The 15,377-nt window shown below is 41.6% G+C and overlaps 1 protein-coding gene across 1 annotated transcript in view; it reads right to left on the bottom strand.

The window, feature by feature from the left end:
* TPH2 (tryptophan hydroxylase 2) overlaps positions 1 to 15,175 on the bottom strand; it is a 50,893-nt gene extending 35,718 nt beyond the window's left edge. The window contains exons 1-6 of the mRNA XM_086609933.1: positions 15,071 to 15,175; positions 11,871 to 12,023; positions 10,045 to 10,228; positions 9,837 to 9,937; positions 6,692 to 6,759; positions 893 to 1,089 (exon numbers count right to left, since the gene is read on the bottom strand). Coding sequence (XP_086466059.1) covers positions 893 to 1,089; positions 6,692 to 6,759; positions 9,837 to 9,937; positions 10,045 to 10,228; positions 11,871 to 12,023; positions 15,071 to 15,175 — 808 coding nt within the window. The remainder of the gene's footprint in view (positions 1 to 892; positions 1,090 to 6,691; positions 6,760 to 9,836; positions 9,938 to 10,044; positions 10,229 to 11,870; positions 12,024 to 15,070) is intronic.
* Between the last annotated feature and the right edge of the window lie 202 nt (positions 15,176 to 15,377).

Genomic DNA, 15,377 nt, shown 5'->3' with positions numbered 1-15,377 from the left:
TTGGGACAAAACACTTTGCTATTTTTTCTCTTAACACTTAAGTGCACATATCATTTTTTTCCGAACAGCTGTCTTTATAATATTTTAGCTTCTGAGCTCCAGAAGCTCCTGAGCAAGAGGATTAAGGAACAAGTATATGTATCTGAAGGGACCCCTGAGGAGAACAAAAACCTTAACTGAACTCTTTGGCAGCTTTTCCTCTAGAATTAAAAACTGCAGGTTCATGTCTGCCACTGCTCCTTCCACATGGGATATATTTCCATGACAGATGAAAAAGGAGGGTATTTTCAAACTGAAATATGTAATATCCTGACCCCTTAAAAATAACATGAAAGAGAAGTACCAGATTACCTATGGAGTCAAATTAAGTTTTTTCAACATACAAACATAATGACTGGCTTCATGAGGTCTTGGGCACTCAGGAAAGCCTTATACTTATCAGGCTGTAGAACAAAGTGACAAACCTGCTCTCCTCTTTAAACTCAGTTATCCTGGCATTTTATTCCCTCTTTTACCTGCCTGGATATTTGGGGGATGACGACTGTGGTTATCAGAACACCCATCCTGTGCCAACGAGAAGAGCTGAGCTAACTCTGCTCTTTCTTTTGATCACACTGAAGGATGCTCCCTGTGCAAGATAACATCATGTGATACGTGTTCAGCTGTTTAATTCCTCTCAGCTTCATACCTGCAGGTACGTATATACAACTGCTTTGACTCAACAAATTCTCTGCCATGGAGAATGTCAAAACCTGAATGATACTTCAGACTAAACCAAAGTTAACTGACAAAGCTGGGAGTCTTTTCACTCAGTGTGCTTTGTATTTCGTACCTACAGAAAGGAATGTTTTCATTAAACTGTATCTATTGACAAACCAAATAGGAATCTTACCTTTAAGAAAAATAGAAACATCTTCCAGCTGAGGCACATTATCCTCTCTGTATCCACAGTACTTGGTCAGCAGAGGAAAGTTTTTTAAATATTCACGACAAGCATGGGTGGGATAGAGTTTACTGAGTTCTCTAAATACCACCCCCCATGTTTTAATTTCTTCAGCTGTGTACTCCACTCTGGGAATGGGCTGACCACTGTAAAAACCAAAATAAGACAAAATACATTTGAATATAATCAGATTCAAGACAGACTCTGGATGGCAAAATTTCTGTGAAAAGTATTATTTAAACAAATAAAGGCAGACAGAGCCTATTAAAACTATTAAAAACTATTTTTAAATGACAACTAGATGCTTTTTCACTTGTAACTTCTTCTTGATGTTATGTTGTACATATTACATTTATTTCTTAAGAAGAACTATTTCTTACTAAGCAATGAGATTATTTCTTAATCTTTGTACGTATCATAGTAGAAACACGGATTTCTTATAGGCCATGTTCTTACAACAGAGTAATATTTCTCATTCATTGCCACTAATGCCTTTGCAAGTGGTTAGCCAAAGATCCTGATTCAGTCCAAACTGTAGATTCAGTAAGACCATCAGGAGACTGCATGCTCTAGGAGCTGAAGGGCTTTTTACAAGGGTATATAGTGATAAGACAAGGGGCAATGGCTTTAAACTGAAAGAGGGCAAATTTAGAGTAGATCTAAGGAAGAAATTTTTCCCTCTGAGGGTGGTGAGGCAGTGGAACAGGTTGCCCAGAGAAGTTGTGGATGCCCCATCCCTGGGAGTGTTCAAGGCCAAGCTGGATGAGGCTTTGGGCAACCTGGTGTAGTGGAGGGTGTCCCTGCCCATGGCAGAGGGGTTGGAACTAGATGATATTTGAGGTCCCTTCCAACCCAAACCATTCTATGATTCTATGATTCTTTGAAATACGTAATATTCACACAGCATCATTACCTGGCATTTTACAAAGTGAAAATTATGCAATTACATAGACATTTAGAAATGTATGGACCCAATTAAAATATATGTATTTTTGTTTAAACTATTGCTTACACATGCAGGCATGTTTGGAACTCCAGATTCATGCAGGACTACGTGACGAAGCAGCTCACCACACAGCCAAGAGCCTAGCATAGGTGAAACTAAGCTTTTATTTACATCTCTTTTTTTTTATCTTCTGCACTGTTCCTCTGCCTTCTCCCCCTTAGACAAATGCACACAAATTGCACAGCAGGAGCCTCCCAGGGTACCTGCTAATCTGTCTCTGACACCCAAGATTTGCCTTGAGTGGTTACAGCCAATTCAAAATGGACTGACAGTTGGAAAAGTATGAAAGGCTCCTTCCAATTTGCACTGTCTTGTGTTTAGCTGTAAGGAATCTCCCATGCCATGGTCAGAGGCCATCATCTCACGTTATGAATTCTCTCTAGAAACTTCATCATCTTTCTCTGGATCTCATGTTCACAATCTGTAGTGTATAATCTGTGCAATCTGCCTTCTCCTCAGGTATCCTCTTTCCCTGCACAACATAAGTACAGATTGGCAAAGGGATTCATGGGATCCTCTTCCACCCCATCAGTCTCTATCTGCCACTCCTCTGCCAGAGGGCTGGCAACGCGGGCACTCGCAGCCCTGTGCTGCAGCTTCCCCAGTGTCACAGACAGCAGCTGAACAGGCGTTATCGGAGAATGGAGAACCTCACTGCAGCAGAAGAATTGCAGTGCCGGGCTTTTGCTGTGGGTTGGCTCTCCATCTCAACTGTCGCTGGGCTCATAATCCTGCCTCCACCATAGAAGGTAACAAGGAATGAGCCCTCATGTCACATGTGATTGCTGCTATGCAGTCCCTACGTGCACAAGAGCATCCATCCTACATGTATTGTGATTGTCCCCTCATCTTCATTGAAAACTTACTATTTAATCCCCTTGCCTTTCACTATATCAAAGTATTTTGATCCACGGCAGTTATCTGTCAGTCAAAGGCCACTTTGTACGAGGTACTCATACTCAGTGAACATCCAATACATCCACTAGTTCCCCTTCAGGCACTCTTTTGCAGACATGATAAGAATCGCAACACATTTAGTGAAGCACTTCTCATCAACAGAAGCTGCATTGTGTTTGTGCCCATTCTGCGCTGGGAGTCAGTCCTTCAGGTCTAGTATCTGTCTTCACCTTTACACTTTATCAGCCTTAAGGTGCCTGCCAGCTCACGGAAAGCATAACACAGCCATTCTAAATTGTACCGTACGTGACAGATACAAGCAGGCTACTACTCCATCCACTGAGGCTTGCCAGAATAGTGTGCGGAATAGTGTGCTCCTCCCTCTTCCTTAGATCTGACCTCCACTATGGATACTGCCAGTACGGGTCAGCACTGGCCCAGCAAAGCTGAAGAAATCTGTGCACCGGTGGAAAAACTCAGGTTTCTACTTAGCCTGTCACTAGGGAGATATAAACATAATCAAGGATCTGAAGCTTGTTCACTGCTCCCTAAAAGGTTTATAACTTAGTTATTGCTTCAATTAATTCATTAGTACTGAAGTAAGGTTCACTGAACATTAATTCCTTAATAGGATTTACGCCTAGGAGAGCTGATTTTACTTCCAGCTGGTCATGATACTGCTTTCTTTATCGAGAGGATCAAGGCAGCCACACTGGAGGGAGGACTTATGCTTTTTTCACTCAGGTCTGCAAATCTCATTTTTCTCACTTTCTTACTTCAACAAGCAAGACCCACCTCGCGCTCAAACTTTGCCATAAATCACGGAAAGGGCCAGCCTGTATAATCAGTTTTCTTGTGGCTGAGAAAGATGACTCTGCAAGCTAACCTATCCTGAATTTTCATTTCCCCTTATTAAAATGGGGTCTTTCCATTTTTGCCATGGTCATGAGCTACCAACTCATATCATGAATTCTACCTTAAACCTCACATTTTTCCTCCAGATTTAATTTTCTCAATACTTTTGCGATCCCTGATCAGTCTCAAAGGACTAATTAGCAAGATTAACAGACTTTCACTATCTTTATGATAGAAGCTAAGTGAAGGAGGGAGGAATATTTTTGTTTTGCTCCATTTATTTCATACAGCTGATTTTCACTGCTGTGCTCTATTAACATGTCTTTTCCTTTAACATCCAGCACCAGCAAATATCTGCTCCTCCAAGTTCACTTCTTAGTATTTTTCTCTTTCTCTCCACTACAGAGGCCTCTTTATGTTCAAGCAAAGCAGAACATCTACCATTATAGAACAGTAGCAATTCATAAAGGAAATGCTGATCTGGGATTTTCAATTTTTTTACAGAGCCAATTCCTTGCAGCCAATACTCTGCGGCCAAATTTCTTTGTTATTTTTCTAAGGAAATAAGTGTGGGGTTTTTTACGCTGGAAATGAAAAGTAGAAATGCATCAAGCCTCAGTAAATTATTAGAAAGATCATTTACCTCGAAGACACTGAGAGGTTCAAGAAAATGCTCTGAGTTTATCCCAGAGGGAAACAGTCCTTACAAAAGAGCTGTTCTTTTTGAATAAATAAGTAAATAGTCATTAGACCACAGAAGAGAGTGTGACGAGACTGCAATATACTGCTGAGACACCTGTATCAATTCTGAGCTCCCCAGCATGGGTGGCAGGAACAGCTCAGCTGTAGCTGCATGGAGTCCTCCCTGAGCTGAGATGCCTTTCCTCAGCGTGGCCTGGGCTGAGCTGGAGGATGCTGAGGGTAAATGTCTCCCTGGGCTGCCTCTGCAGGCAAACGCAGGGAGAGACCGACTGTACATCCCAGCAGATATGGCACATCCCTGGGGTTAAGATAACCACTGCAGCAGACGTGAGGAGTATGAATGAGATTTTGCCACATCGTAGGTAACTGCCCTAATCACTGGCCTCCCAGCCATTTTGTGGTCCCTGGCTAAAAATACGTGAAGTATCTTGTTTTCTCTCTGCTGATAATAATAGGAGAGTTTGAAATCTTTTAAAGGTTTGAAAAGATCAGTGGGATGAAGGAGTACTTCTGAGCAGTTTTGCTGAAGGACAAGATCTGGCCTCCAAATAACCTCTGTTTTGATTTGTTTGATTTTTATAACGTGCCTGCAGAAACGGTTCTTGACCCTTCAAAATCCAAAGAAGGAAAAGATTATTCCTTTCCTTTATCTGCTTTTCTGGGAATATGCAGGATTACTCTATGTGAAAAGAAGTTTCTCACTGGTTTCAGGGAGGGAAAAAAAACCTTGTAGCAGAAGACCAACCACTGTTTAGTGAGCCAGCAGCATGATCTTTCCAGCACTTAGGCAGCTGAGAGGGAGAAGGGAGGAAGATATTTCCAGCAACTCAGCAGCTGTGAAATGCATGGCATTACTGCTACTATCATGGGTAAACGGAGAACTATTCGACTTGCGGTAAGAGCTCTAGGAGCACACACAGCCTGCCCTCATCCACAGGTACCTGCCTGACATTTCACACTGCAATAAATGCTAGGCAAGAACAACTAACTCTACAGCAAGCATTAAACTGAAAAAAAGGCTAGTGAATCAATCAGCTGTAAACGAAGAAAAAACAAAACACAAAACTGTCTCAATTTACATTTGAAAGCTGGCTAAACTTTGGACTTACCTGGTCAGCCTAGGAAGCTCCTCTATCAACCAGCACCTGCCCCCAGCAGACAGCAGCTCAGTGTGCTGGATGAGTGTCATGAACACTCAGCTAAACAAATGCCACCGTGAGCAGAAAAAAGGGGAACCAACACTAGCACTTACACATTTATTAGATTGGTAATAGCTTAATAACAGGAATGGGACAAAAGTAAAGGAGAAATATAATAAGGATTATAAAGTCACAAAGCAGAGTTAATCCTACTGTCTCCTCAGCCTTCTGCAGCCCATATACTAGCCTTATATTAAAGACAAACAGAACTGAAAAACCTTCAAAAATCCATTTTTTAATTGCTTCCTGACAGGGTGTGCCTCCTATGAAGGGAAAAAAATCTTATGTTTTATATTCTTTAAATAACGTAGGTAGAAATCTCAAAGGAGAAAAAATAAAACCCTGAAGAAATCTGGTAAAAGAACATGAAATTAGTATGTTCTTTCCCTTGAGAATGAGGGCTTGGGACTGTTGCAAATAAAACCTACAGTATGATTAGAATTAGTTGAATGCTTCTGTGATGAGAAAATTGCAACACAGTAGGTATTTGTAGGTAGCACAGAAAGTTTCCTAACTTCCAGGGATGGTACCAAATTGAAAATACTGACTTGCATGGAAAAAAAAAATCAAAATGAGAAAACACACACAGTGTATTTGTGCACAGATACCAGCTCCACTAAGTACAGAGAAATCCACTGACTGAATTCTGAGAAGTTTAGAGCTGTGTTGGCAAAACTGATAAATGGCATTTTGCAGCATCCAATATAATAAGTGCATGAAAAGAAAACAATAATCTTGGGGTTTAGTGAGCTCATCTAACTACACAGGGACACTAGATATGTGCGATTCAGCAGCGTATCAGTCTGTCACTAAGATGTGCAAGCATTTGTAAAAGAGTTTCTTAAGATTAAGCAGCTATGAACAAAATGCTGAAGAAGTAGTGCTTACATTTCAAATGCTTTACTTGCCTGTATTGTACCGAAAACGTAACAGGATTTCAAGCATCAAGTTCGTCATTTATAACCTACACTAAACTAGTCAACGTTTTAAGGATGACTTTGTCTACTGTTAAACTTCATCCTACAGAATTAAGTAGAGCATGAATTCTAAGTAGTCAGCAGCACAGGGAAGAATTATGCCAGTACTTACTATTTATAGCTCATGGCAACATCCACAAAGTACTTTCTTCTCTGTCGATAGACGTTGTCTTTAAAACCCTTAAGCAAGGAAGAAGAGAATCATTCACAATAAGGACAGAAAATTAGCTGTAAGAATTATAAAATAAATCATTAAAGTGTTTATTTAGTACCTAATTATATTGTATTTTGATTAACACTATCTACTGGACTGCAAGACAATATAAGGATTTCTTCACTTTTTTCCTCACCAAAGTCCTACAGAAGTTTTTTCAAGACAGGTTTGCACACAGGTATAGACTTTCATCCAAGATGTTGAAAAAGGGAAACTTTTTCCTTGTTATTTTGCCTCACTCAGTTTTTCCTTAATCTGAATGGAGATCTACACACAGGCACAAAGTAGAATAACACCTATCCCTAATACATCTTTCTTCACTAGAAGAATCAAGCGCCCAGAGTCCATATGCAACTCATTTTGAAGATGCTACTTCAGCAGTTGCCCTTTTAACCAACGCATTAGAGACTGAACCATCAGCCTCAAGCAGCAAATAGGCATATTGCTTCAATTTGAGTTACAGAGGAAGGGCTCACGGGCTACAGTTGGCTCATACCTCTTGCATATTAAGTACAAAAGAGCTGTATAACACATACACACCAGCTAGTTACAGCTCTTTGAGCTATTCGACACCGAAACAAGGTCTCTTCCATACCTATAAAAGATGCAGACACTTCGAGTTTTGAACTACAAAAAGAGTTATCTATTTTCAAGGCAGGACTGCCAACCTGTTGAAGATGAAAAAGGGTAAAGAGTTATCTAAGTTCCCCTGTTAGTAGCCCAGAAAGTGCATTTAAGTTTCCCTTAGTCAGAGCTGAAAAGTAAAATGTGTTGTTTGATTTGAAATATTTGTACAAGCTTCCAGAAAACTCAGAAGGCATTCTACTGTCCCATAACCAAAGCTGTGCTGCTGGAGCAGAGTAAGGGAGGATGTCAAAGGACTGCAGAAAACCTTCAAGCCTCCACTCCTACACAGAAAAGGTTTTCGACTGGCAAAAAGTTGCTGTAATCTAGGGGAGTCTCCTCGCCTGCTTAATACCTTTGGACGAAGCACTGAGTTACTCAGCTACAGCCTATTCAACAGCCAAAAGGGGACAGAAGGCAGCACAGGGGATTTAAAACCCTGTCACATGTTGTGAAACCGAGACCGAAACCATTAGCCAATATGAAGTGGGTTAGGGCTATGCTGCTGAAGTGGTGCTGTACTGGTTCTGTAATAGGGTAATTCTCTTTGGTCCCCTGGCACCTACATGCCACTACTAAGGCACAGGGCAGGCACCAGAAGTGGCCTTTGAAAGGCCAGTCACAGATTTTACAGGGTTTTTACCCCATCTCTAATACCTAGCATGCTGCATAGGCTAACAAATGGTGTGTAAATTATGTTTATAAGAGTTCCCTCAAGTGTAAAATATATATTCATATCATGCAAATGCCTTTTTTCATTGTCTGTAAAACTGAAGGCAGATTTTCAGCAGAGCACTCAAGTATTTAATGAAGGCACCAGCTCGGAACATAAAACAGTATCAAATGGCCCGTCACAGTCATCGACTCAAGGCTAGAACGAGCTGCCACTAAGGCCTCTGTATGAACCAAATTACTGCTAATAGTTGAAAGCAATCAACAGATTTTTCCCTTCTAAGAAAACACAAGGTAAATCTTAGTTTGTCATCAAGAAGCACACGGCAGAAACCAGGATCCAAGAACATGTTCCCCAGCTGCGGGCCCACGGTGTGGGAAGGGCTCACACAAGGTAGAGATGGCTGGAAGCCAAGTGAGGTGATGCTGCTTGTCATGGCTGATACACAGGCAGGTGACACCAGGGACAGGAAACTGGGGCTGACAGGGGACATTGCGATGATGTCCGTCTGCTTGTGTACACAAGCGTGAGGGTCTGTGCCTGAGCCCCTGCCACGGCACAGCCACTGTAGGAGCTACGGAGCAGAGAGGACAGAAGGCAGTGGTTCGAGTGCCATTTCTGCACTGACGTAGAGCCCCAAACTCAGGGCCACCAGGAGTACCTGCCTCTCCTCAGCCAAGGCAGTCACCAAGAAGGAGACTTCACAGGCACTGCAGTACCATGGCACAGCACAGAAGCACCACTAGAGAGTCCCTTCCACCAAACTGATCTTTCTGCTGTCACGTACAATCTCTTTGTGGCCATTTTTCACCACCTTGGACAATACCAACAGAAACATGTGTGACAAAAAACAAAGGAGACTATCACCTACAGCTCCAGTCCAATCTGATTCTATTACAAGACATTACAGTCAGATATCTTAGTTCACTACCTACTTACTTTCAGCTGGAAGTTTCCTACAATACCAGTTTAATCCGGCCTATTTTACTTTGAAGTAGGAAGGAATGCAACTAGCTACCACCAGTATCTTTCAGCCAAGTGGCCCAAAGGTAGAAACCTGGATTTATAACAAGTGAAATTGTTGTAACACAAACGCTTGCCATCATCTGCCATCTAGACACCCAGAAGTTAAGCATTTATGGACATCAGCCAAAAGAAATAAAACAATAACAAATCTATTTTTTGCTTTTTGCACTGAGCATTTGGCACTACTGCAGATACAGCTTATGTGAACTGTCTCCTGTCACCAAAGTCAGGAAACAATGTGAGACACCTTCCCATCTGCTGCATCCATGCAGAAAGAGGAACATGTTGCACTCTTATTTTGCAACTATTTCTTGAGTGCCCAAGGAAGTCTTCCTCCATAATTCTTTCTTCTCTGACACCTAGGTTAATATAAATTCTTACCTAAGAGCTATGACAGAACTGAAGGCCACGTTGATCTAAATTCTTCAAAGTCTGAAAGCTTCTATTAATTAGTTAATTAAAAAAAAAAAAAAAGAAAGCTGTACAAAAGGGGACGTAGTTCTTCAAGAGTGAAAAAGTTTTCTGGAGGACCCCCTTTTTGCATGTTCTACTACAGAAAAGGAAAATGAATTCACTGAAGCCACTGAAGAGAACTAAATCCCCATCTTCTGAAAACCATATGCTCAAAAAATACTCAGAATTGGCAGTCAGCAGGCTTTTTATTTCATTAGCAAATAACGTTAACAAATTACCTACAACACAATTTTGTGTTACACTTACAGGGTGATCTGCATCCAGCTCAGATCCGTACATCAAAACTCTCTGTGAGCATTTGTCTAATTCAGATATCTTCCTGGGGAACCAAGGGACACAGTCGAGATCTGTAGAAGACAGAATGTGAGCTGAACGTACTGGAGTATAAGCTATAGAGATACTTGTGTAAAATATTTGTCAGTGTCTAAACCAAGTGATACAAAAGCAGCCTTGCCTTCTTCATCAGTCCAGATGTTTTCTGGTGGATTGAGAGATACAATATTAGTTTGAAACTTGAGCAACTGGATTAGTTCGTTAAATTCTTTCTTACTGCAGTCACAGTCCACAAATATTTCCACCTCTGAATTTCTTCTCTTCGATTTTCGTGATTCAATGTGAGCCATACTCACATGTTTCTCCTATGGAAAGATGAAATAGTGTATGAAATGCAGACGTACCAGCTACAAGGGTAATACTGATGGCATGTTCCTCAGGAAAATTTTTCCCAGTTATTAAAAGGTGCTTTCATTGAAAGTACACACTTTGGACCTACATAACTGGTTAGCGATGCTTAATAAATAATAAAGACCAAAAAAAATGTATACTGAAAGTAAAAATAATACTATTCTGTTTAATGAAGAAAGTTAATGATTTAATTTTATCTGACAAGGCAATCTTTTATAAAGGATAATACTACTTTAAAATTTTTAAAAATAAAAAAATTGCAATTTAATTGTATAGCTTCCTTTGTTAAACATGAAATGCAGTTTTATTAGGCAACGTGCATAATAATACTGTTAATTTAACTGGATTTGAGTGTGTTTACTTAGACACTATTAAATGTGTACTACTTCAGCAACTGTCAAGAACACAAGAGAGAAAATATTTTTTAAGGATAACTGTGTATCAGTCCTCAAGTGGCTTTGATCTGCCCTAGGCTGAGAAGAGAACAAAACCCCGCGCTCCCCCTCCCAGTACTGAAATCATTAAGTGACTCCGTGAACAGGGGTAATATCTCTGCAACATCTTGCAGTCATGTTTTAAGAGACCAGAGTGAGTTATACGCCCATTCCCAGGAAGGGAGAGTTGATGTGTAAAGCCCGGATTTCAGGTATGAATCCATTCAAGCATTTAAGCCAGAGCTCCAGTCAGACACTTAGCCCTTGGACAGAAGCTGCGCGGAAAATATGATTCCTGCAATTCCTATCAGAGTGCTGTCAAGCACTCTACTTCCGGGCAGCCTCCCTCTCAGAAGTCTAGCTCATCTCCTTTTCTTTGCCTGGGGAAGCTAGGTATCTACATCAGCCTTGGGAATCTGGTCTCATAGCCAGCTCCTGTGAGATAGGATTGGTAATGGCCAGTGCTTCCACACTTAGACCTCTCTGACGGCCTCATCAATAGACCCCAAGCCACCTCCTAACCTTCTCTTCACTGCCCTGCACAGACTGAACAACCTAAGACTTTTATCGTACTGCTTTAACTAACCTCAGACGTGCCTCCAAGCCCTCCTCAATTTACTAAACAAGGCAAGCAGACTACGTGCAGAACCAGCAGTCTGACCAAAAAACACTGACTGCATGAGGATCTGTATGGGAACCAACACTTCACAGTTACCTTCTAGTTAGACACATAAAGCCCTGACCCTGCAAGCACTTAAAGGTGCGTTTAACTTCACGACCAAACATTGCCCTGCAGCAAGGCTGCCACCACTACTTGACTGTAATTTAGCGTCTGAACTGCTCTCTGAAAGTGCCTCCTTTCATTGTGGCCAGCACAGACAACTTCAAATCTAATTTACGGTGCTGAGAATCACACGTCGGAAATTTAAAGCGAACGGTGTGAAAATCAGCACCACTGTTAAACTTCACTCCAGAAAATCGTTCACAAGCCCAAAATGCTTTGTTGGATGGTCCATAAAATTTTAAGTTACTTTTATTCAATTCCGCAGAGTGTAACTGCACTCTATTCCTTCCGCCACGGTCCATTAGATTTATACCAACAAACAACCTGACCTCAGTAGCCTCCCTCAGTCCAGTCAGCATAATGATTTGCAAGCTTTACCTGGAAGAGTCGGAGAGCTTTCACCAATCCACCAACTTCATTCTTCAAGGAAAACACCACGGCTGTCTTTCCACCTTCAGAAACAGATTCACCTTTCCCGTTTCCCTTATTCCCTTTCTTTTCCTCATTTTTCCCAGAACTTGACCTGTTTAGCTACAAACAGACAAAGAACAGCATCATCTCAAATGCAAACCAGCATTTCCCAAAATTAAGCCTTTTTACGCAAAGAGAAATTTTTGTTAGAAAATAACTGAATGGAACTCATCCAGACTTAATTTAAAAGGTAACGCATTTACTTGAAACCAGAATCACGGGTCAAAGGCAGCTGTTAGAGATGATTGCATAAGAGGCTTGTCCTTAAAAAAAAGCTTAAGAAAAAGTGTATGAATGTCTGGGATACAAATATGATGCCATTATAAGGTAAATGCTATTATTAGTAACAAATATGAAGTAAATGGAGATGGTCTGAATTACCACAAACCTTGCAGTGATGCTATTCTAACCTGAATATTGCTGCGAAATAGCACTGCAAAACTGCAGCGATGCTATTCTAGCCTCTACCAGTCAATTTACGATGATTTACACTGGTCTGTATTTTTGCATTAACCATTACACTTAAAACATAAACTTTATGTTCTCTGTTGTAGTACAATTAATTCTGTCATGTAAGGTCATTTTTCCTGAGAAAACAAGATCTCTGATGCTTATAAAAACAAGCACAGAAATACAAGCTTAGACTGTACTTCCCACAGAAAATGCGTTGGCTGAGGAACTCAAGAAAATACAGAAAGTCACACCATCTTTAGCCACTCATACATTATTCTCTCAACTGGGAGGTCAAAGACTGCTTTAGGACAAATTTCAGCCAGTATTCTCCAAAAAATGTAATTTTATCAGCTTAAATCTTGCTGAGATGCCAACAGTACAGCTTTTAGACACAATTTTTCTAAGATTGACCATGATTTTAAAAAAACAGCTTGCATTTTCTAATACCCAGGTTGTGACTCCTGGAGAAATTAAATCTCCAGTGAGATGCTAACTGCTTTTTTATCATCCATAATATAGTCACTCAAAAAAATGTGAACACAAGAAATTAAGAATCATACGCAACTATTCCACATGGATCAAATTGCCCTTTGGTAAATTGTAAAGCAGCTTATGGAAAATAATCTGAAAACAAATGATGTTTTTAAACAGGTCTCATAACACATGATAAAAGCCAAGTTAAATCTCTCTTCTTATTTCTTCCTTACAGGTAGGTTATTCCACTTGTCTGTAGATCTGTGATGACGGACTTTAGCAAAGGATCTCCCTGTGCTCCTACAATATTTTACAAGATTTTATCAAGGGCTTCATGACTCAGCAAAAAATCAGTAAGCTTCAGCCTGATTCGTTTTCAAACCGAATTATATAAAACCACTGATAGTGACGAGGTATTTGCATCATAGCCATCTTAACGCATCCATATGTGTCATGTCAAATTGGTTTACTTTTTTACCTGATCCTAGTCCACTCTGAAATATCTCCCTCTACTGAATAGAGCACCCACAGCTCTCAGGTCAGCTCCCACTGGGTCTCCTGAGACTTTTTTAAGGTACAAGAACGCACTGAATTAAAATGAGGGCTAGTTAAAATGCATAATCTTACCAAAAGCCACTCTTTAAACTGTACAGGTTAAACCAGTGAAACCTAAACTAGTCACTGGACATGCTAATAAGTCTCTGTGTCTTTTCTCATTATTTATTAGACTACACAGAAACAATCTGGAAAAGCAATTATGTTTATAGAACGATATATGAAAATAAAACATGTTTTATTTTTTAGTAATTGAGCTTATATGACTCTGCTTGGTAGGAGGTTTGCCCATGGATAGTTTAGGGAAAGGTCACTTTTGTTTCTGCTTCAATAATATTTGGGATTTGACTGAGCCATTTTCACATACATCAAGCACACAACCTTCACATGAAGTGACAAAGATGCTGTTTTTATAGCATCCATGATTTTTCACTGCGTGCTCCTTTCTGGAAGCTATGTACTGAGGATCATGTAGTCAACTGAGTGCCTGAGAATCTCAATACCATCAATTCCTCTGGGAAAGGAGACTACTTGGCATCTTCCAAGACTGTCACAGGTTCCCTAACACTCTCAAGCGAGCATTACCTGAAACTATGACTGAAAGACTCTCTCCAGCATGTAAAAACTGGAATACCTACTTGTTATGAGCACAGTAGAAGATGCTGTGACATTGCAAGAACTCAAATCTTACCAGCTATGCTCATTAGTACACGTCACAAATAAATAATTAATGAAAATTAATTATCTAGAGCAAGCACAAGCACTCAGGAATAAAAGTCACCTATAGCAGAACTCAGTGAAGAAAGTCACTCAGATACAAAGACAGTAAAACAAATCTATCCCACTTAATTCAGTACTTCCAATAGAAGCAACGCATGTATAAATAGGGATGTTCCACATTTTACTACAGAGACAACAGCCAGTTCACAACTGATACAAACTGGTGCGTTCCGTTGGTTCTACTCAAGTGATCTGAATCTTCACTTGTTGCAAAATTTTATAGGAAGCAAAGTCTTCATATTCCTAAACACATCACATATTCAGAACAGATTACATTATTAGTACTTATTAAAACTCTTTATTCTCATTAAAGTACATTCACTCAAATAAGTTTACCTGTAAGCCTACGGAAGCGTATCCCGTGCCTGAAATCCCCCAAGCACCTGTTGCACCCGTGTCACCATCTTACTCAGAACCGTCTCTCCCTCCTGGCAGGGTTTTCCGCGGGGAAATTGCACATCCCCTGCGCGATGCTGTCCTGCACCCTTGCGAGCCAGCCACCTGAACTGGACCCCGCCACTTCCACGTTATTGCGACAGCACCATGATTAATTTCGGCTCGCATTCCTTATGAAACTTCCACCAGTCTTTAAAGTCACTTTTAAGGCAGCGTTTTGAACGAGGACGGATCAGACTGCCAGGTAAGTTTCGTCGGCCTCTGCAACTGCTGAAGAACTATTCCCTTGACCCGAAAGTTGAGCGGAAGGGGGACGACTCGCCGGCCCCGGGCTCCGCGGCACTCGGCGCCCCGGGCGCGCCGGCCGAACCCGACCCACCCGCAGCTCCCCGAGCAGCGGCTCCCGCTCCTGCCCCCGCCGCCGCCCCGCTCCCAGCCCCGCCACTTACGGTGAGGCTGCCGACGGCGGGGCGCTCCTCCGGCAGGGCCGAGTCCAGCGAGAAACCCCTCCGCGCCCAGTACTTACTGGAGAACATCATCATGGCGGGCTGCATGGGGCCGGCCGGGCGGGGGGCAGCACCGCGCTCTGCCCGCCTCGCCCTGCGCCGGCTCCTTTTATGCGTCCCCGCGGAGACTGATGGAAACCCGATTAGGGGAGACCCGTCTCCGGGTGACGAGGGCGGCCGGCAGATGAACGCCCACGGCTCCCGCTTACCTCAGCACCGCCGGGGCGGGACGGGGAGAGGTGCCGCCACT

Source organism: Tauraco erythrolophus, chromosome 4, assembly GCF_009769465.1.
Source record: "Tauraco erythrolophus isolate bTauEry1 chromosome 4, bTauEry1.pri, whole genome shotgun sequence".
Classification (NCBI taxonomy): Eukaryota; Metazoa; Chordata; class Aves; order Musophagiformes; family Musophagidae; genus Tauraco; species Tauraco erythrolophus.
This window is presented reverse-complemented; position numbering and strand designations above follow the sequence as displayed.